Genomic DNA, 23139 nt, shown 5'->3' with positions numbered 1-23139 from the left:
GGGATTTGTCATTTGTAAAGTTAATAGGTTTGAACTGACTGCAGCAAATGTTGTCCTTTTTTTTAATTAACGTTGGCAAGTTCAGAACAGTGGAAATGTCCTACCTCTGATGCAACTATGCATAACTTCACAAGTTCTCTGTTGGAGTCGATGCCCTTTTGGAGAAAGTCTGAATTTTGTGTTGAGTTGTGTTGGCTAGTGTCTACGCCCTTGATTTCATGGCGCAGGTGGTGATGGTGTGGAACTGAAATGTGGACTGGGCTTGGCTTATGGTGGGGAAGGAAGAGGTTGAGAAGATTTCATTTAAGTGAGCATGAGGCTTATAGATTGTACTTGCTCATGCATTAGCCCTTTTTTGGGGGATTTGTCAGGTGTGTTTTGGCTAGTGCTTTGATATATAAGGCCCCAGGTAGGACTTCTGACTTAAGAACAGATACAGGCCCATTTAATTCCGAAACTCTTGTAATACAACTATGGGGCCTGTCTGAATCAGTGACCACTTTCACCGCTGTCTGTCCCTGCAGTCTTAGTGCATTGCTTTCCGATGAAAACCACGTATGTCTTTTTGACAATTGTGACTTTTTACTGTAGATGGAATTAGGGCTGGGCGATATCATTTCGATCATGTATCACACATGCACAATTATCACCAGGGCTTCAGATGAGGGGTGAAACATTTGGCTGGCCGCCAGCTTTTCGGTATCATATGGCCGCGATTTGTATCCTCTCCTACAGCAAGTCCGCCCATAGCTGTTGTAACTGGCCCTCGAAATCCTGCAGATTAGCACTGGGTCTGACGTCCTTGTCGATCCCACACATGTTCGATTGGGGAAAGACTGGGGGACCTGGCTGGTCACAGGAGGACCTCAGCATGACGCAGGCAGTCCATAGACACATGTGCCATGTGTGGATGGGCGTTGTCTTGTTGGAAGACTGTACCAGGGTGCTGTGTCAGGAGGGGTAAGACATGCAGACGCAGGATGTCACTGATGTAGCGCTGTGCCGTCAGCATCCCCCTAATCACTACCAGAGATGACCTGAATGATGCCAGGAGTAACGCTGGTGTTTCTTCACAACATCGGCAGGATTAGTCATCTCCTCTCAGCGCCACCACACAACGGTCATCCGTGGTAATTCAGAACCGAGGTTCTTCACTGAACGTGTACGACTCCACTCCTCATCAGTCCATGCCTCCCAGTTACCACTCCACTCCAAACGTAGCCGTCTCTGTGCTGGTGTTAATGGCAGCCTATGCATGGGATGGTGAACCTGTAGCCTCTTGGCTACTGATGCGAGTCGTCGAGACACAATGCGGGATTACAAGGGGTGTTGTAAAGAGTCCAATACCTGTGTCCAGATGGCAGGCACAGGGGTCATGGGGTTCTGTAATGCTTGGCACACAATACGACAATCCTCCCTTGGTGTGGTCTGTCTTGGGCGACCAGAACCTTCACAACAGGTGTGGGTGCCTTCATACGCCCATTGGTTCTAACGTAGGGCGACTGTGACATCTGCATGCCCCACATGCCAGGCAATTGCATGATACGACCACCTGACCTCATGCAAACCCACAATGCGACCCCTATCAAACTCCATCAAGTGCTGGTAATGCTGTCTAATGCGTCTACGAGGCATCCTCCGTGTCTGGTGGCTAGACATGCCAGGTCCTTGCAAATCGAGTCATTTACATACCCATGGCTGGTCTGCACGTGTACCAAATTACATCCAAATCGGACCTTTACATCTGGGTGCTTAACTTTTTTTGTCACTGAGTGTAATATCGATATGATATCAACCAGTCCTAGATGGAATACGCATATTCTTCTGTCTATGGATAGCATTTGACTTGTAATTGACCAGTGAAAAGAAGTTTTATTAATCATCTATCGGTCTCATTAGAAGAGCTCTGTGTGATGGTAAATATACTGTATGGTAGGGTTCTGGTTATGTCAAAACATTCAGACTAGCTGTCCAAAATCTACCAAGTTCTTGGAATATAGTGAACAGGGAAACATGGCTTGAACCAACCATGCACCACTGGAAAGTATGATAAGAAAAGCACATAATCAGATACGTGGTAATATGGCAGAAGGAAGACAGAGCATAGCTGATGAAGGTCTTGATAACAAGCGAAAGCGTAGCTGCATAGGTCTGCATTCGCTGGCAACAAACCATGTAAGTCCCTTTAACTCCTTTGCAAAGATCAGATTTCCTTTACTGTAATTTTTAGGGTATTTGCACACATTAAAAAATCCCATTCCTTCGAAACTGAACAGTGCCGTCAAGTATCATGTTAACAAGAAGGGTATAAAAAATATGAACAAAATATACATAGCTGAATAAACAGGAGCATCCTATATCCTATAGTCGTCAAAGTGGCCAGTGTTGGGAAAGGATCTTGAAGGGATGTGGGGGGATGTGTGTGCTTGGGAGGTGGATGTGGGGGGAATGTGTGTGCTTGGGAGGTGGATGTGGGGGGAATGTGTGTGCTTGGGAGGTGGATGTGGGGGGAATGTGTGTGCTTGGGAGGTAGATGTGGGGGAATGTGTGTGCTTGGGAGGTGGATGTGGGGGGAATGTGTGTGCTTGGGAGGTGGATGTGGGGGGAATGTGTGTGCTTGGGAGGTGGATGTGGGGGGAATGTGTGTGCTTGGGAGGTGGCACTACGCAGTCAGCAGTGTAACAGCCTGGGGGAAGACGTTGTTTAGCAGCTTTGTGGTCCTGGTTTGGATGCTCCTGTACCTCTTTCCAGATGGCAGGAGAGAAAACAGCCTGTGTGAGGGATGGGGGGGGGGGTGGTCCCTGATGCTGCTGGAGGCGCTGTGAGCACAGCGTTGCTGGTAAATCTCCAGCAGAGAGTGGAGAGGGGCACCAGTGATCTTCACTATCCTGATTAAATGGTGCTGTTCAGCCACTTTAGAGTTACTGAACCAGGAAGTGATGCAGTACGTCAGTATACATTCAGTGGTGGCCCTGTGGAAGGTGGTGAGGGCTGAGGAGGGGGGGGGCACCTGTACAACTGTCACCATTACTCAATTAAACTTTTAACAAGCATCGATTACAATATGCCGCCTTGATTACTCTGCAATATGGTGGAAGCATGGACATAAATTATGGAGGTGGGGTATAACCCCCCCCCCGATAATCAAAACCAGCCAATACATCCAATACAAGTAGGTGGAGACCTCAACCCCCTCCCAGTTCCCAATGGTTATGCCTTTGGGGGGAGGAAGGCAGATCATACGGAAGAGGGTCCTCATAAAGCTGCCGTTGTGTAGAAGCACTTCACTTTAAAAGTGAAAGAAAACGCAGACCTTCAGAAGACCTTCAGGTTTGAAGGACATACTCATTAATGCAATAGCCAAAGTTTACTATGAACTATGTGGCCCTCAGCCTGTTGGAGTAGACTAGCCAGTCTTTGTCATTACTTTGCGTTTATTTTGCTTAATTAACGTTCTTTTCTATCTCAAGATAAGCGCTGCTAAAATGAAGGCTAGCTGTGTAACTTCGCTACATCATCTTGCATAATACATATAATCATATAATGTTCGTACACTTTTTATTAATCGTGTGTAGTGAATTGGGCTGAATGATAGTAGAAGTTCATATTGTGATATTTTAAATGTGCAAGGCGGGGAATAACTGAGGATCACACTCACACACCTATAACTTGGTTCTGGGGGGGGGGGGGGGGGGGGGACACCAGAGTACCCAGAGGAAACCCCATGACGACACAGGGAGAACATGCAAACTCGGTAGAGACTTCAACCCTAATCCCAGGGGCGAGGCAGCAGTGCTACCCACGATGCCACCACTATGTATTTGAAAGTTTTGGGATAAATATTACAACATAAAACAAATAAAAGGAGTTGAGTTACCCAAAATTAACTGTAGCCAAATCAAACTTCTTGTTATCTGCCAGTAGTCTAACATCTAACTTGGTGATGTTGTGAATTGTGCCAACAGACTCAAAGCAGAGCCAACAAATCATTTGCTTTTCCTCAATACGTCTCTGGAATCCAAAATATTTCCATAGAGCGGAAGATGAATGTCTGTTGGTGACTTATTGTTCGCCTTTCGCCTCCTCACTCATTTTGCAAAATTTCTTATGAACACACCACGCTGTCTAAGAGTGAGTCAACCAGGATGAGAATGATTGGTATTGACTCAGAGAGCCCATGCAGCGGCCTCGCAAATACAGTGGAGATAAATTTAGGCTGATTTAAAAAAATAAATTAAAAAAAAACATACACTACAGGAAATTGAAAAGTAACCAGCAGTAAAATTGCAAAGCATTGTGTCCTATTGCAAAGTTTTGTTTCATGATAATGTAAAAATGTTGTAGCATAGCTTGATCGATAGTACTGGCGCATCCCCCCCCCGCCTTGTCCGAGGCAAAGTGAGATTCGCTGGCAAGTCAAGGCCCCCTCAAATGTTTGTGCCCTGGGCAGCTGCACCTTTATTGATGATCTTAATTCAGCTGCCTATCCTTCCAATGTGACGCACGTGCGTAATGTCGTGCAGCCCTAGTAACGAAGGTGACATGGTCGCAGTGTATAGGGCATCGTATGCATAAAGTTTGCATGACCTCCCTGTGTGTGCATGGGTTTACACCAAGTCCTCTGGTTTCCTCCAACAGTCTTAAGCCATGTTACTTAAGTGAATCGGGGTGCCGAAATTAACTGTATGCGTGAATTAACGACTGCATCCTGCGATGGGTTGGCTTCCCCATCCAGGCTTGGTTTCTGCCTTACACCAATTGCAATATAAATATAATGTATGAATATTATATTTAGTATTTGTTTATATTTATATATGAGTGATTTCTCGATTAATCGTCAGGATTAATCGTAATCAGTTGATTACTCGATTATTAATATAACTAATAGTGAGAGCCCAAGAGACTTGCTCTTGTTAGTCTTCAGAGGGAGTGGGAGTCGTTGCTGGGCCTTCTTGATGTTGGTGTTAATGGTTTAGGTCAGGTCTTCTGCTGAGGACACCCCCAAGAACTTAGTTTTGCTGACCCTCTCCACTGCACCTGCCATCAGTGATCAGCATAGGATGGTGTTGAAGTGGGGCCTCCTGAAGTCGAGTAGCATCTCCTCGATCTTCTTGACACTGAGGACGAGACACTGAAGTTTCTATTTGTGGTGCTAAGGATGTCTCATTATGTTGTTTTAGGTTTATTTTGTGAAATACTTTCTGAGAAAATCAGTTTTTTCACGCTTCTGAAATAATCGATTTTTGGAGGTACGTGTTTTTCATTGGACAGCAATGATATAGTCAATTAAGGTGAGTGGGAATGTTGGTTGATTTTCTATATGCAAGAGAATACTGAGGCTTTGGCTGTTGTTGTTTCTTCTGAAAGTTTGAAACTTAATACTGAATAACTTGAAGTTTAGTAGCTGAACAGCTGACTGACATTTAACATACTGATTGATTGGTCTAGACTTTATTGCCTTGAATAACATTTCATACCTTTTCAGAGGCATATACTTGCCAACTCGAGGGTGAAGAAAAATAAAATAAAAAGTAGTCAGACATGACCCTGACACCCAGCTTGAACACGGCTGAAATGAGTTGAATCTAAGCTTTCAGATGGTAAAATGTCATGTTTGGAATTGGTATATTCAGCAAACGGAGACCTGTTATAGTCAGAATGTTCTTTAATACTCATTTTTATATGCAGACCTCAAGGATACAGGCTCAGTCTGCAATACTGACTTAGAGCATCTGACTGCCATAAGACTTACAATATTTTGGTTAAATGCAATGGCTGATAATGGCAGAACTGCCTTAATTCTACGTGGCATTGATTCAACAAGGTGCTGAAAGCATTCTTTAGAAATGTTGGCCCATATTGATAGGATAGCATCTTGCAGTTGATGGAGATTTGTGGGATGCACATCCAGGGCACGAAGCTCCCGTTCCACCACATCCCAAAGATGCTCTATTGGGTTGAGATCTGGTGACTGTGGGGGCCATTTTAGTACAGTGAACTCATTGTCATGTTCAAGAAACCAATTTGAAATGATTCGAGCTTTGTGACATGGTGCATTATCCTGCTGGAAGTAGCCATCAGAGGATGGGTACATGGTGGTCATAAAGGGATGGACATGGTCAGAAACAATGCTCAGGTAGGCCGTGGCATTTAAACGATGCCCAATTGGCACTAAGGGGCCTAAAGTGTGCCAAGAAAACATCCCTCACACCATTACACCACCACCACCAGCCTGCACAGTGGTAACAAGGCATGATGGATCCATGTTCTCATTCTGTTTACGCCTAATTCTGACTCTACCATTTGAATGTCTCAACAGAAATCGAGACTCGTCAGACCAGGCAACATTTTTCCAGTCTTCAACTGTACAATTTTGGTGAGCTTGTGCAAATTGTAGCCTCTTTTTCCTATTTGTAGTGGAGATGAGTGGTACCCGGTGGGGTCTTCTGCTGTTGTAGCCCATCCGCCTCAAGGTTGTGCGTGCTGTGGCTTCACAAATGCTTTGCTGCATACCTCGGTTGTAACGAGTGGTTATTTCAGTCAAAGTTGCTCTTCTATCAGCTTGAATCAGTCGGCCCATTCTCCTCTGACCTCTAGCATCAACAAGGCATTTTCGCCCACAGGACTGCCGCATACTGGATGTTTTTCCCTTTTGCACACCATTCTTTGTAAACCCTAGAAATGGTTATGCGTGAAAATCCCAGTAACTGAGCAGATTGTGAAATACTCAGACCGGCCCGTCTGGCACCAACAACCATGCCACGCTCAAAATTGCTTAAATCACCTTTCTTTCCCATTCTGACATTCAGTTTGGAGTTCAGGAGATTGTCTTGACCAGGACCACACCCCTAAATGCATTGAAGCAACTGCCATGTGATTGGTTGATTAGATAATTGCATTAATGAGAAATTGAATAGGTGTTCCTAATAATCCTTTAGGTGAATGTATAACTACATAAAATAGGCCTATATATTAATCATTAACTTTTGAATCTACTTTAAGTGGCTTAGACAAAGACATAGCTTTGCGTATAAGTAAGTTACTCTGAGCTTTGGATTGAACCTGGGACCTGCCCCAGTTTTAGATTAGATTTTTGGTGACCATTGTGCTTTGGATACCTACAAAAGCAGTCAGTAGGTGGGAGTTTGTGTGGCAACATGTTTTTATTTAATCTCTTGATGGGGGGGGGGGGGGGGGGAGTGCCCAGCCCCGCCCCTGCCCAGCCCCGCCCCTGCCCCAGCCTGGGTGTCCTCAGCATACTCTCCTCAGGCCCTTTTCTTGATAAAACAACCTGTCAGAAAAGCGGTATTTTTGCACCTGGCCAGAGAGGGTGTGTCCAGCTGCCAGACCTGCGAGGCTATAGCCTGTTACCCTGAGGTTCTGTGTGTGTGGACTTTGGATGCTCCTCCCCTTGTTCACCTTGGGTTACTCTGCAAACTGTACTTTCTTCTCACAGTCCACAGATTTAAGAACATAAGAACTAAACAAACGAGAGGAGGCCATTCGGCCCATCGAGCTCGCTTGGGGAGAACTTAACTAATAGTTCAGAGTTGTTAAAATCTTATCTAGCTCTGATTTAAAGGAACCCAAGGATTCAGCTTGCACTATGTTATCAGGAAGACTATTCCATACTCTGACTACACGCTGTGTAAAGAAGTGCTTCCTTAAATCCAGTTTGAAATGTTCTCCCGCTAATTTCCACCTATGGCCACGAGTTCTTGTATTTGAACTAATGCTGAAGTAACTATTCGGTTGAACAGCATCCAAACCTGTTAGAATCTTATAGACCTGGATCATGTCCCCCCTCGGTCTCCTTTGCTTGAGGCTGAACAGATTTAGCTCAACTAACCTTTCCTCGTATGACATTCCTCTAAGACCAGGAATCATTCTTGTGGCCCTACGCTGCACCTTTTCTAAGGCCGCAATGTCCTTTTTAAGATATGGTGAGCAAACCTCATTACGTGGGTGGAGCTGTTATACAGGTGAACTGGTGTCCTTTAATTGTCCAGGGCGTCCCACTGGTGTCACCATATCCCAGTGCGGGATAAGTGACATCGCAGATGTAAAGATGGGTGTTTTTAACGGCGCTGTAAAGGGTTTATCATTCAGTACGCGGTCACTGCAGCTGCTGGGTGTGACACAACCCAAGATGTCACATGGCCATTTGGTTTGACGGTCTTTTCTATGGACCTCATATGCGATAGCTAGGTTACCTGAGGAGTTCTGTGAGTGTTCTGTGAGTGTGGAAGGCCCTGCATGCCAGTGGTGGGATCCACCCCTTGAAGGACATCGGTCGCTTCCTCACCCTGTTTGGGTTGCCGTTTTTGAGGTCATCTTCATGTCCTTACCTGCACAATCTCTGAAGGGGTTAATGCTTGTTGAGAGGCTTGCGAAGAGTTAAACAGGAGGGCTTTACCTTCCCCATCCCCGCCCCAAAGCATCTTCCACAACTTAGTCCGTGGCCCATCTCCCTGCGGACGGAATTCTTGGGGTGGGGGTGGTGGGTGGGGGGGGTGTGTTCCTTTTTTCTGTGTGAGTCTTTGCTCCTGGTTGCCAGGGAGACAGGCAGCCCATATGGCCGCCAGTGGCGTTCTCCACACAAAAGCAGCACCGCTCGGCATGCGCGGGGGTGGCGTTGGCGGCTGGGGGGCTCTTCCCACCATTTGTTGACAATGAGGCCATGTAAGGCCAGCACCTTGAGACCCCGCCTCCCCCCACAGAGCCCCTCCTCCCCACAATAGTCAATTCTTTGATCACGGAGTTGGCAGAATCCCTCTTTCTCGTGGTAAGGGGACTCAGCACCTGCTCCACTCTCAGTGCCTTTATGTACCCTTCCTTCTCTGTGAACCCCCCCCCCCCCCCACAGCATAGGGGTTATTAGCATTTTAATGTAGTTTTTTGCTTAGCTTTGCTTAAGGCACTCCCCCACCCCCCTCCCACACATTTGTACCGGCACTGTTCCAGTTACACCTGTACGTAGGGGTGACTGGTGAGTTTGGAACTCAAAGTCACTGTTTTTGTATTTTCCAGTGTTCCTTGAATAATCGGCCAGCTGTGCTCTTCCGAGCCCCTGGGCCCTGCGGCACTTTCAGATTTCAGTTGTATGTTTACAGCTGAAAATTCATGCCACATGATCTTTGGCTTTGGAGTCTGTTTGGGTGGAAGTTTAAGTTAAATTAGGTCTAATGAAAAATGTGCACAATCATGCGCGTATATCTGGAGCTGAAACCGGTCGTCTTAACCTTCTACTTTTTATTGCACACTTTAAAAGCCCCCCCCCCCGGCAGATCAGTGCTGGAGCTGCTGGGTCTGTGCCTGAGCTTCAGATGGCTCTGAAATCGCTTTGTCTTGAGAGAGACTGCATACAAATACCATAATGGTTGTCTCATTTGGGGCACTATGATGTAAAACCTGCAAGGAGGATCGTGACAAGCAGATCATCTCCATCCACAGACCATAAGTGTCTAATGATAAGTGTGTGTAATGATATAGGACTAAGGTTGTCATACAGGACCCTTCGCCCTGCCGGGTTTTGTCCAGCTCAGGTATGACTGCTTCTCTCTGCAGACAAATTTCATTTGTCAGCTCTAAGGCATCTTACCTTGGCTAATCAAAAGCCTGATTACTTCATTATTACTTAACTGCTTGTTCCTGACCCGGGCAAAGACATCTCTGCTCTCGTTTCACCATGGGTGGGGTATTCTCTGTGCTTAGACCAAAGTGAGACATGAATCTGAAGTGGGAGGATATGAAGAAACATGATCTCTTGGTCCTTGTCGCTCTGGGACTGACAACACAACTTGCTTCTGAAGACTATTAGATGTTGACTTCAGACATCTCTGTCATGTGACTAAAGTAACATGTCGTGTTCCCTGCTTATTGTCATGTGATTGGATTAATAGGGGGCTTCTGCTGTGTTCTTTGTGTCACGTGACTGAATCACATGGGGCCCTACAAGACCCCGAGATTGAGTACCGGTGGTGGTGGAGTCTGACCAGGCTGTTGCTGTTGTCGATGAGCTAATGTGGCCACGTGCCTGATTGTGTTTGTGGGCTTTGTGGATGAAAAGTCTTTCTGAATTAAACCAATGAGCTGAACTTAGTGCTGTCCATGTGTCACGAATACCCATAAGCCCTCAGGCTGCTTGCAGGGCTTGATGACCACCCAGTGCTGCTGAAAGCACCTGTTTCATTTCCCCTGGCCAGGCCTGCCTGGCCGCTTGGCTGGGTCTGACTCACACGTCTCTGCGTGCCTAAAACAGCACTGGAGGTACCTCTCTGTCCGTGTATAATCACCTAAGGAAACATTTAGATTTTTTTAAAGAGCTTCAAACACAGACTCTTCCCCCTCACTTATCAGTTGATAGATATACTGCCTGGTGTTTTCAGAAGAGAGTATTTGCGTTTTTACTTTGCATAGAAATCCTCATTGCTGTACGAGGAATGTTTGGATTGGTTTGCAGTTTCTGAAGTCCCAGTCCTGTCTATTTGGGTGGAGGCTGGCAGATTTCCAGGTGGAGCAGGTGTGGGGAGTTGGTGGTGGGGCTTTATCCTACAGTGTATGGGGAGGGGGGGGCCTGCTTCCCTGAAACCATATGACCTTGGGTGCCCCTGTGCCCCACCCTGCTATCACGTTGTGTGTTAGGATGTGGGGGCCTGCAGCTCACACTGCAAAGCTGGTTTTGCATATGTCACGTTTCCCACTGGAATTTTTTCCGGAACGTTCCGCGTGGACGGCTGCTGCCCACCCTCTCGCCGCATTGCCTGGTGAGAACCGCCTGGTAGGTGTTGGCACACGGCCTTGTTGTGTTAACAGCGGATGTTTGGTTCCTCACATTTCGGTCGGGATAATCGATTCAGTGTCGCCGTGTTGCTGGTTACAGTTGCCCCTCGTCCGCCCTCCTTCCATCTGCGTGTCATCGCCCCAGTCTGCTCGCTTTCAGTCAGTTCCTATTTTTGCATGTTAAACCCAAGCCCCGCCTTCTTCACCTTAACGCCTGTCGTCCCAGGATTGCCCGTCTGCCACCTGCGCTGGAGGACCGGATTTTCGCATCGCAGCCTGCTGTCGCCGCCGTCTACAGCGTGAGTGATGGACGAGGGTTTGGAGCTGGGGTACGGCGAGCTTGTCTGTAGGGCACTCTGACGGAGTCAAGTTCATGCTGGTTTAGAGTCAGCCAATCAGCATGCAGCGGGCTAAAGCTCTGAGTCCTATGAGCGTGATCCTCGAGGAGGTCAGCCTACCTACCTAGCACCTTCATGTCGATTATCTATGAAAAGGTGGCATAGACATTCTCATGTACCTCCTCAAGCTTGACCGTTCTCCTCCCTGCTCTCCAGACAGGCTATTGTTTCATGCCAGGTTCTAAACGACCAGAATCTCAGCAAAAATATGGTCGCGGGCATTTCTCTGTAAACACAAACACTGCAAAATATTCGAGTCCCTGACCTGCATCTTATTGTTCTGCTGACCATCCAGAGCAGAAGAGTTAAGTTCTTGTTAGGTACCCGGCTGTGATGCTTCCTCCAAATCCCTGATGGTATCGTTGGAATCGTTAATTGAACAGACCGTGCAGGTAGAATGGAAAAGTAAGCAATCCCTGTAAGACCCGTGGTTTGCCGTTCGGATCGGCTTGCCGTTCGGATCGGCTTGCCGCCCGGACGCCAGAAAGCCCATCTGTTGCCATCTGTTCCCACCGGTGGCCAACCCTGGTCCTTGGGATTCCCCAGCTTCTAGAGGAAACGTTTTAATTAGCATCTGATTGACACCTGAATTTCCGCATTATGTGACCTAGGGTCCAGAAACACAGCATTGGTTAGGCAGCGAGCCAGAGCCTGTCCCTGTGTGCAGAAGAGCGGCATGGTTGGAGATTAAGGCATGGAGGTTTCTGGAGGAAAGCCGCGATTTGGCCATGTGTAGCATATCTCCATCTTGCCCAGGTGGTGAATGGGATGTTGTGTGGTCTGACTTGCCCTGGCTGGTTCGGGGAGTGTCAGCCGACTTTTGGCGGCTGTATCCTCTCGTCTGGACTAAACAGATCACGTATTTGTGCTATTTATACCTGCATCGTTTCCAAAAAAAATAAAGCAGAGCATTATAATTATTGCATTTCGTCAAACCACAGCCAAAGAGCCAGGCATGAAAAATGTTTTTAAGTATTATAGTTAAAAATAAAAGCTGAAATATTGAGATGACGGTAATGTATGCTCATTAAGTGCTTGCGGACAAAACCAGGCAGCTTGCTATGTTGTTACAGGAAGCTGTTGGGGGGGGGGGGGGTTTCTTTGTTTGTTTCTCACGATTTGGTGTCAGTGTAATGACAATACCCATACCCCCCCCCCCCCGTGTGAAAACCCTCAGCGGTAACTTCATTGAGGTTAGGGCTAAAATCTGCGACCTGCAGGCTTGTTATGAAATGAGTGTGAAATCACTGGATATACGAGTACTCATACCCAGCCTGTCGGTGTTTGGGGAGGGGGGGTCACCCATGTCAATCAGGGGACTCATTTTCCCCCTTGACCTCTTTCAGGTCAAGCTTTCATTCTGGTTCTTCTGCGAAGGAAGGAAAGCTTGTACTTTTGGACTTGGACAGATCATGTGGACGCATGGATATAAAGAATAAGTTTGTGGCCTTATGTTGCATTCAGGAACTGCACCCCCCCCCCCCCCAGTACACTGGCAGAGGGCGGCTGCCCTGTGTTGTGGCTCCTCCCCCCCCCCACCCCATAACTGTGTCTGCTGCCAGTAAGCAGCATGTGGGATGTTTGCAAGGTGCGCTGGTTTAGTTTGGCTGCATTGACGTTGTCAGCATCGTCTTTGTCTTAAAGTGGAGAGCAAAGGGGGTGGGGGGGGGGGGAGGCGTGTTGACCCGTGGTGCTGCGTTGGTCCAAAGCCCGACATCTCAGATAAATCCCAAAATATGCCTCTTGTCTTCTGGCGCCGCTCGTCACCCCTCCATCTGCGGCTCGGTTACGCTGTGCATCGTCCCGCTCCCCGACCCGAAGGGACAAAGAGACGTGATTGGCCAGTCTGGCGTGGCAGGGGTAGACCATCTGGCTCAAAGTCCTGCACGTGAGGCGTCTGATCGAGACAGATCTCTCCGGTTATTAGCCCTCTGCGCGTCCAGACGCCACGTCAGTCAGTCGGTCAGTGGCCTCTTCGTCGTCCTCCTTTGAACTGACAGGCTTCTCTCCTTGTCTGCCAGGTCCCAAGGCACGGCCCGTATGCCCCCCACGACATCACCAAGGGCCACCACAACCTTACTGGCACTGCACACGGCCACGCCTCCTCCTCCCCAGGACTTTCTCAAGTATTGGTCCCGCCTCAAGGGTTCAGTGTCGGGAAAGTGTGTGTGTGTGTGTGTCTGTGTGTGTCCACGTAGGAACTAGTGAAGGAGAAGTAGAGGTAGGGTTAGTTCACAGTAAGGGGGAAAGTCCTGAGAAGATTCTTAAAGAAAATCTGGAAACATTTCCCATGGTTTTATTTTTCTCTGCTTGTCTGTTTCGCTTGAAAGTTATTAGGTCCAAAAAAGTGCATAAAGGCCACAGAGATGGAAGTGCATGCTGGGAAGGGGGGGAACCTGAGCAGGGGCATGTGGGGGTATCGGGGGTATATGTCCGTTGAGCAGTGTGTGCTTTTAATAATGGTGTAATGAAACCACGATACAAACGTTCACGATCTCGTGTTCTGTCTTCCGGAACCGCAACATCCCCCCCCCCCCCCCCCCCCCCAACCCGCTGCCACCACTGCAAGTGCAGCCTGCTGAATGTTACTAATGTTACGAAAGTTTACAAAATAACACATATAAATCACAAAATTGTTATTCTGTTTAAAGTAAGGGCAAGCTGTATGTTTTGTAAACTTTATCGATTTAACCATTTCTTATCTTCCTACTGTGTGTGTCACATGACTACTTTAGTCCAATCATGACTGAGTAACCACACCTACGGTAAAAGCTAGGCTAGTTTCGTTAGCTCAAGAGGGATAATAGCCCATGGTTATCCAGTTTATTTCTGACTGATCTGAAGTTTTTTATCTTTTATTTTTGTTATGTTAGTTACTTTTTATGCAGTTAATCTACATGTTCTTTAGTGTTCCTCTTTTTATTGTTCCAAATTGTTGGTGAGAATTTTTTCCTTGTTTTTTCTTTTTCCTCTGCTCCCCCCCCCCCCTCCAAAAAAAGAGAAAAAAAAACCTGAGGTATGAGCCGAACCATGGCTCAGAAATCGAGGTCTGAAGCGGATCGTGGATTTGAAGAATTAGCTTGCTTTAATAGCCGTGTGACACGTGTTACAAACGCAGCCTCAGCGTGTTAGAGGGCATGCTGAATTCCTTCCTTCTGGCCTCTACTGTCACACAGCATGTCTCTTTCTGCATTTTTACGTGTCATTTTAGCCCCCGGTTAGCTTTTCTGATTTTGTCTAGTCACGCACGCATTTCTGTGTCTTCGGTTTGGTCTGTGTGGTCAGTTTAGCTTCATGCCTATTTCTGTGCCCCTGTGATTGGCCGTCTAGCTACAAGTGTGCACGCTTCAGGTTGATGTGAAAGCTTTCGACTCAGATTTTTAAGAGTGTAACATGCAGTGCTATGAGTCTGGGAAGGGTTAGTGTGAGACGCGCACACATGTCGACACGCACAGAGCACCGGCACACAGTAACTCTGGCCTGTCAGCATGACTCTGCTCTTCCGCTGGCCTGACATGATGAACGAGCTCAGATTTCCCAGCCGAAGCTGTGATGCCTGTTCAGCCAACCCCCCCCCCCCCCCCCCCCCCCGAGGTGAACCATGCTATTAATAGCAATGATTTAAAAAAGAAACTCCCATTCTGAAACACACACCGGTCTATTAAGGTGAATCAGGGCGGGTGTGTGACAGCATGGACAAAAAAACCTGTGTGTGTTGGTGTGTTGGTGTGTTGGTGTGTTGGTGTGTGTACATGTGTGAGCTTTGTGGTGACTCCCATTCTACTCTTACCCCCCCCCCCACCTGTGCACAGTCTCCATATACCCATGGACAGAATGCAGGCTCCGCCCCTCTGGTGTACTCGCCTCAGACCCAGCCAATGAACGCACAGCCGCAGAGCCGCCCGGTGAGTGCCACGCCTCCGGCAGGGGATTGGTGGGGAGGTCACATGGTTTCAGGGGCGTGGTTACCAGGTCAGTGGGCCTAAAAATAGAGAGTTGTGAGCATCTCATTGTCTGATATTTTAAACCAGACACAGCCCAAGAAATACTGACTACAGTGCAGATCTTTTACAGGACTCATGAAAGCTGGCAAATCAGGGGTTAAGGGATACTGTAAATGAAGTGTATGAATGTGATTTGCCTTCCTCCCTTGATTCCTCGCTATTCTTTCTCCTCCTGTCTCCATGATGCCCCTTGCTCCAGTTTGCGCCAGGACCCCGCCCCACCCATCATCAGGTAACATGCCACCCCCCCGGGTTTCTCTGCTGTGTGTGTATCACCACCACCGGGTTGTCATTGACTGGATGACGGCCGGCCATGTCTGGTCTGTGTCGCCCATGGCATCATACCCATAATCAGCAAGCGTGTTTGGAGGAGTAGAAGTGTTCTTTGCATGGCACACTGCACCAATGCAATACGCTGAGAGGATCGGTGACCTCTGACCTCATGGTAAAGTGGGATTTGATACAAGGCACCACCTGCCTGTTTGGTGTAGGGATAGATTCCCATTTCTAGACTCAAAGGAAGCGGTCTCCCTGAACTTGCGGAGATGCAATCATACCACAAAGCTAGTCTCCGCTCGTTCCCAAGTTCTGCGATGCGTGTCGTTCATTTGCCGGTGTGGGAAGATGGCAGTTATGTTTGCTGGAGCAGTTTTGTAATTAAGCCCTCATAGGATTTATGCGGAGTCTCCCACTGGCTTGTGGTGACCATTAAGAAGCTCTGTCTTGCGTGTATGTATGTAGAACTCTGTTTTCTGGAACATAGAGTCTTCACTTAGCAGACTAATGCTGTTGATTTTAACAAGTGGGTAGGGGTTTGTTTTGGGGGGTGGGTGGGGGGGGGGTTGGAGGCACTGGGACCCACAATGGAATGTTTAATGTGTCTGAAGCTCCTTCTGAAGCGAGCAGCTTCCTTGACCTTTCAGTGTGGGGGCGAAGTGTGGGGGCTCATTACCCAGCATGCCCCCTGCTGCCCTGCACAGAGCACCACTCCTGTGGTGTCCTTTCATATCGTTGATGATATTAAAGAAGAAACAAATTGATTATTATTAGGCTTATTGATAGCTCCTGACAGTGGGTCGGCTCTATGGATGATGCCAGTGCCTTGGCGGAGGTGTGTGAGGTCCCGTAATGAAGCTCGTTAAGTTAACACGCGCTCTTTGATGTGACTGGATCCTACTTGTTAGAGAGCTGGCCCACTGTCCTGCATAGCTTTGGACTTCCTTGGTTATTCATCTCGGTCTGGAAGGCTCCCCGGTTACCTCTGCTTTGTGTGTCTAAAGCTACGGTCTAGTTCTCCAGCTTGGCCTCCGGTGGCAAGTCGGGATCGACAGCAGGGCCAAAACAAAGGCCTTTTTTTTTTATTTGCCTTGGCTCTGACTGTGCTACCCCGGCTCCGCAGCGGCCCGTTTGCACGTCCTTCACGTCCACGCTTTCAATGACATCATTATCCTTCAGTTTGTGCAACTTTGGTTTCCAGACCCCGGCCCGACTAGCCTGGAAGCAATTGGTGATGTCATGCCTAACCAAGGGCGTAACCAAGGACCGCTTTGATAAGCAGTGGTCTATAGGCCTCAGGGAGGAAGCTGGAGGGGGTCTGTGAGGACTACTAGCTGAAAACAGGCCTTTTTGTAGTTTGTAATGTTTCCCTTTTCCCTATTGAAAAGGCCTAGGGGGGGCTGTACCCCGAGGTTGTTGAATTACAGATAAAATTCTCTAAAAGCCCTTAACAGTCTACAGTGAAATTGCTCTGTACATGCCAGCATTATGTGAGTTTCAGTGTTCAGGAAGTGTTCAGGAAGTGTACACAGCTCTTCTCTCTCTTCCTGCAAAATTTCTGCCTCAGCTATTAGTTGTGGAGTTCTGAACACTCGATCTCTGTGCAATGAAAACAGTGCGGATTTCCATTGGCTTCCTGCTGGAACTGTGCTCATCACTGTGGTTTTCCATCGGCTTCCTGCTCGACCGTGCTCATCAGTGTGGTTTTTCATCGGCTCCTTGCTTCATCAGACTTGTCATGGTTGCACACTGGCTCCCGCTTTCACCACATGCATCAGTGTAGCTGCCCATTGGCTTCCCGCATATCTTTTGTTGTGGGCTTTAAATACTGTCATACCCACAGGGGGCTACTTCAGAACTCAAGTTCCAAGGTTCATCCTAGCAGGTCCAAGGGAGGGGGGTCCTCCTTGGTTTAATATGACCGGGGGGCTGTTTCCAAAACAAAGTGGTCGGTGATTGAGTACTGAGGTACCCCCCACATCCTAGTCTGTAACTCTTTGTAACTGTTTGGCTGTTTATGGGTCTTAATGCAGTGTTCATCTGTTGATGTCCTTTGAAGATTCACTGGTCCTGGCAGAGCAGTCCTGATTTGGGAGACTAGTGTGTCAGCATTAAGCAGCTCTCTGTCTAAAGTGACTGGGAAGATGGCAGACTCATAATGAGTACTCTGTCGTTTATTTGCGAGCCATTGTGAAGTGTGTGTGTGTGTGTGTGTGTGTGTGTGTGTTTGTGTTTTGGTTCACACATCCGCATGTATGTCCACCACATCTCTGTGGTTTCCCATTGGCTGTCATATCTAACGTACTTATCACTGTGGTTTCCCATTGGCTGTCATATCTAACGTACTTATCACTGTGGTTTCCCATTGGCTGTCATATCTAACGTACTTATCACTGTGGTTTCCCATTGGCTGTCATATCTAACGTACTTATCACTGTGGTTTCCCATTGGCTGTCATATCTAACGTACTTATCACTGTGGTTTCCCATTGACTTTTGGGTCACCTTGCTCACCAGTGTGTTTTCCTATTGGCTTTCTGGGTCACCATGTTCAGTGTTTCCCCTAGGTTCACAGCTTGGGGGGGGGGGGGGCAGACAAACACCGACAGGATTCATGGTGTTCATGTGTTTCTTTTTATCACAGCAGTCGATAGAATAAATGAACTAAACATCAGAACATTTCTTTTTATGACAATTTATGACAATTCATCACCCTGGGAGCGTTTATATGCAGATATTTTTGCCTGCTTTTCAGGTGGTTGACGTGACATATTTTCCGACGTGTGCTCTCTGTCCCCTGGTGGGAGTGTGCTCACCTGTGTGCGCGCACGAGTCTGTGCACACGAGTCTGTGCACACGAGTCTGTGCGGAACTCCGCCATGTGCGATACAGAGAGCAGAGGAGAATTGTAAACATGTGACCGTGTAGAGACAAAAATGACAAGCTGTTGTGTAAATAAGATAAATAACATGAGGCTATTTAGTTTGTTTAATAAAAGGACAATGTATAGACCTGTTCTATAGGAAAGGTGAACTTAAATGACTTCTGTTGTGATCTGGAGCTATATAGAAAATAAAATTAAATAAAATTAACTTGACCTTCAAGGGGGGGCGTGAGGTGCCTTTGGTGGGGGGGGGGGGGGTGGGCGGGGCGCCCCCCTAATATAATGGCAGGGGAAACACTGCTGTTCATCATTGTGGTTTCCCTTTGGTTCCTCTCTCTTTCCTGCTTCAATATTCAAGGGAGGATTCAGGCCCATTCAGGTAACTGGAAATGCATGGTATGAATAACACACCCCCTCTTTTTAACCCTTTTTTACTTTTTTGTTCAACACATTTTGGGCTTCGGCACCTGCTGAATATCTCAGATAAAGCTGCAGGATGATTAATGGGCAGCCGTCTGAACACACCTTTTTAAGTTGCCCGTCTTGCTGTCACCGCCTGAATGTTTAGCCGAGTCTCGCCTCTGACCCTGTCCCTGTGATGACGCTCCTGTGAGCGGCAGCCCGTTGCCCAAAGACCACACATGCTCTCCCACCCTCCGGCTGCTCAGTGATGCAGGTCTTCCATTCAGCTGTTCAGACGAGATCTCACACGCCACTGAACTGTCAGGAGAAATGGGCACAGCCCTGGTACAGTTTTGTTCCCCAAGGTACAAAATAGTTAATTTCTGTACCTTAAGAAGTACATTTACCTATAGCTAAGGGTACAATTGGCAGACCCTTGAAGGTACAACCCCAGTGACAAGTAATTGTACCCTGTATGGTACAAACTGGTACTTTTGTTGTCTGACGGTGTAGCTCAGTCGCACGTGGCACGGTCGGCTGTTTGACGTCGGGCCTTGACCTCCTCGGTGCCATTTTGCTTTCATAGAGAGCCGTTTGGTGCTTCTCACCCTCTTGCCATATTTTTCAGCATTAGTGGCGCGTGGCACGTTACACTCTTTCACCAGCAGGGCTTGCCAGTGCACAGGGAGCACGTTGGCCGTGCCGTCCTGCCGGCCGCTCGCCCCGCGCAGGAAACATCACCGTCTGTTATTTTCATTTCTGCACTGACGCCCACGCAGCCGCATCTGTGAGGAACCAGCCTGCGGGGGGACCGGCTGCGGCAGCCCGGCCCTAAAAAGCCTCGCGGAGATGTGATGAGCACTTGGCAGTAGAGAAACACCTGCTAATATTCTCTTTTTGCGTCCTGGGTTAATAAGGTCGTGTAGGTAACGTCTGTATGAACGTTTAAGAATTAATCGTCTTTAATCTCAGCATCTGAGGTGCCGTCTGCCAAAAGCCCAAAATGATTTGTCATGAAGTCCAGATCTGTGTGTATGTGTGTCTGTGTGTGTGTCTGTGTGTGTGTGTGTCTGTGTTTGTGTGTCTGTGTGTGTGTGTATTTGTGTGTCTATGTGTGTCTGTGTTTGTGTGTCTGTCTGTTTGTGTGTGTGTTTGTGTATGTGTCTGTGTTTGTGTGTGTGTATGTGTGTCTCTGTGTGTCTGTGTTTGTGTGTGTGTCTGTGTTTGTGTGTGTGTGTCTGTGTTTGTGTGTCTGTGTGTGTGTGTGTGTCTGTTTGTCTGTGTTTGTGTGTCTGTGTGTGTTTGTGTGTGTGTGTGTGTGTGTACATTTATCATCTTTTCTCATTTGTCTTTCATTTCTCTGTCCCCCAGTTTTTCCAGCGTGCCCAGATGCAGACGGCTCGAGCTCCCATCCCGGGGGGCGGCCCCTCCCTTCAGCCCGGTTCCCAGCCTCCGGCCCCCGCCCCCCCGCTGCGGCTGTGTACCAGCCTAACCAGCCCATCATGATGACCATGGCACCCATGCCCTTCCCGTCGCCACAAGCTCCCCAGTACTACATCCACCAGGTGGGGGCCTCTCCCACCCGCCCCCTCTAGGTTTCAAACTGTTATTCTAAACCTCATCTTCCTTGACTCTCCACAGTACCGGCACAGCGCCCCCTACATAGGACCCCCCCAGCAGTTCTCGGTGCAGCCGCCCGGTCCAGGCACCTTCTACCCCGGCCCCGGCCCTGGGGACTTCCCGGCTCCTTATAGTAAGGACCAGATGTCCGGATTTATTTTTTTGCCGATATCATCCATGGCCGGTGTAGATTGTGGTACAACTTTCAGTTACATCTTGCACAGACTGTGTGTTTGTGTTTGCCTTTGTGTGTGGTCCTTAACTGTGTACAGAAAGAGCTGAAGACTTTGGGTTTATTACAGGGGGAATGCTTATATTTTCTATGGTTTTGTCCTGTGTTCTCCTCATACTTTTTTTATGGTGGGGGGGGCACAAGGCATTAAAAACCAGTGGGGGTGCTGCATTACCCCCTGTCAATCCGCTCATTGTTGGCAGGGTTAGAGGTCTTTGTTGGGTCATTCTTGCTTTTGCAAATTGTTAGTTAAGAGATCTGAGTGAATGTGACCACTAGATTCCATCCCCCCCCCTATTAAGCCCAGCATTGAACCCGGGACCTGGAGAGACTTCAGAACACAGTGGTCACATGGTCTGGATGTAATAGGGTCAACCGCTGGGGTTAGTTTCCTGGTCTGAATTATTTGTCCCTAAAGCCACTTTGACAATGCTATTCCTCACCCCCCCCCCCCCCCCAACATGACATAGCGAGTCCTCCATACTACTCTGGGCAGACGGTCTACCCCCCCTCGCCACCCATCATAGTGCCTACACCACAACAGCCTCCACCGGCCAAGAGGGAAAAGAAGACAGTGAGTATCTGAGAGCGTCAGCAGTGTGTGTGTGTGTGTGTGTGTGTGTGTGTGTGTGTGTGTGTGTGTGTGTGTGTGTGTGTGTGTGTGTGTATGTGTGTGTGTGTGGGGGGGGGGGGGGGGGGTTGGGGAGCAGCGGGAGCACAAATAAGCCGTGTCAGTCGACCTGCAGTCCAGAGTCTATGAGATTTTCTGGTTGTCAGAGGTTATGTATTATTATGTTGTTTTTGTAGTAGCAGCAGCCCTGGTTTCTGGGCACAGTTCAGATTCCTCTATCGACATCGATGTGTTTACATCTACCTGAATAAATTAACACCTGTTAGTTGTAGATGGACATTGTCACTGGAGGCAAGGAGGGGCCGAACGGCCCATGTGTGACTTCAGTGCTTTAGTGAGCCCCCGCCCCTCTCTGTGTAATTGTTCTCCCAGATCCGTATCCGGGATCCCAACCAAGGGGGCAGGGACGTCACAGAGGAGATCTTGTCCGGAGGAGCCGGTAGCCGGAATCCGACGCCCCCTGTTGGAAGACCCTCCTCCACCCCAACCTTGCCCCAGGTGAGCTCTGCCCCACCCGTCCACCTGCTATTGGCTTAACCACTCCTGCCATTGTAAACCCCACCCTCCAGCAGAATGTACCCATCTATGGAAGTATTGATTTCAGTCCTCTTGGGGTTATGCTATGTACTAAGTGCCTGTGATGATTAAGAATGATGTCATTCTGACGAGCGTGAAAACTCTGCTTGTGTCACTGGATTATTGGTGATTATAACACCAACATGATCACTGTTTCTGTTGCTTTTGCTTTTGTGTGTCTGGCCTGTTTTTATTGGGGTGTCATTCAGTGACATAATAGTAGGGTTATGTGGGTCACGTTGGGGAGAAACAAATGTTGAACCTTCTCAGGTGAACTTTGCAGCTTTCACCTGAGAGTAGACTTGTTTTGTGTGCTGCTCTTGGTTAGCAGAATCTTATGCAGACTGAGCTCCAAGTTTACCAGCTTAACGTGGGGTTGGCCGTCGATGATGCTCTCTGTCCGTGCCCTTTGGCTTCACCAGCCTCAGCTCCAGAGGTGGGAAAATCCAGCTCCAGAAAGTACAAATCCAGACCAAGATTCATCCAAGCAGTTGAGTACTCTGTGACTCTTCATGCTCAACTGGTTGGTTGAAACAAAATCCTGGTCTGGATTTGTACTTTCTGGAGCTGGATTTTCCAGCTCTGCTGGGCTCTGCAGAAAGGCCTTCCTCTGCTCTGACTCTTCCTCAGTGTCTTCTCCTTTGATGTTAACACTATTTGTTTCCCTTTCTTTTTGTCTCCTTGTTTTTTTTAATCCATCGTTCGTTGCGTGCCCTGACCACTTGCATGTGTCATTACCGTACCTTTCTCATTTATTTCCTTCTGCTTTTTTCCCCATTTTTCCGTTGTTCCCATGGCCTTGTGCTCTTCCCTCCTTTTCTTATCGTCCCCATTCCTGTTGTTTTGCTTTTTTTTTCTTGATATCTGTGCCCGTCTTTGTGTCTCCCTGTCTCCCGGCCCCTCCTTTTGTGTCCCCGTTTACGCACTCGCCGCTGTGTGGGTGGGTGGGTGGGCTCCCTGTCCATCTTCCGCTTTGCTAGTTCTTGTGTCCGCACCCTCATTATCCTCACATTTTCTACCTCAAATCCCAGCAGCTGGGCAGCCAACTCTCCGAGCACGGCCCCCTGGTGTACAGCAGGGAGGCCAGCCCCCCGCACCCGCCTGTGCCCGCCGACACCAAGCCTCCGCCAGGTCCGGTATCCCAGCATCCTCTGCTGCGTCGCCACCTACTCTTGCCATGCGCCCACCCTGCTCCTGTGGTATTCTCCAGAATATTTCAGGCGAAGAATCTGGCTGTTGATGGAAAATTAAAAAAATAAATAATAATAAAAAGTATGGGAGGAGGGAAGATTTCAGTGAAACAGCTGCTGCAGTTTTATCCCTTCAAGCAGGATA

The 23139-nt window shown here is 48.2% G+C and overlaps 1 protein-coding gene across 1 annotated transcript in view; it reads left to right on the top strand.

The window, feature by feature from the left end:
* eif4g3a (eukaryotic translation initiation factor 4 gamma, 3a) overlaps positions 1-23139 on the top strand; it is a 47617-nt gene that overhangs the window by 2294 nt on the left and 22184 nt on the right. The window contains 11 exon segments of the mRNA XM_023827502.2: positions 11003-11081; positions 13202-13306; positions 14993-15085; positions 15384-15416; positions 18702-18722; positions 20117-20215; positions 20218-20310; positions 20387-20498; positions 21068-21171; positions 21601-21726; positions 22836-22935. Coding sequence (XP_023683270.2) covers positions 11003-11081; positions 13202-13306; positions 14993-15085; positions 15384-15416; positions 18702-18722; positions 20117-20215; positions 20218-20310; positions 20387-20498; positions 21068-21171; positions 21601-21726; positions 22836-22935 — 965 coding nt within the window.

This window comes from Paramormyrops kingsleyae, chromosome 8 (assembly GCF_048594095.1).
Source record: "Paramormyrops kingsleyae isolate MSU_618 chromosome 8, PKINGS_0.4, whole genome shotgun sequence".
In the NCBI taxonomy this organism is placed as follows: domain Eukaryota; kingdom Metazoa; phylum Chordata; class Actinopteri; order Osteoglossiformes; family Mormyridae; genus Paramormyrops; species Paramormyrops kingsleyae.
Note: the sequence above shows the minus strand (reverse complement) of the source record. Positions and strands in the feature narration are given on the sequence as shown.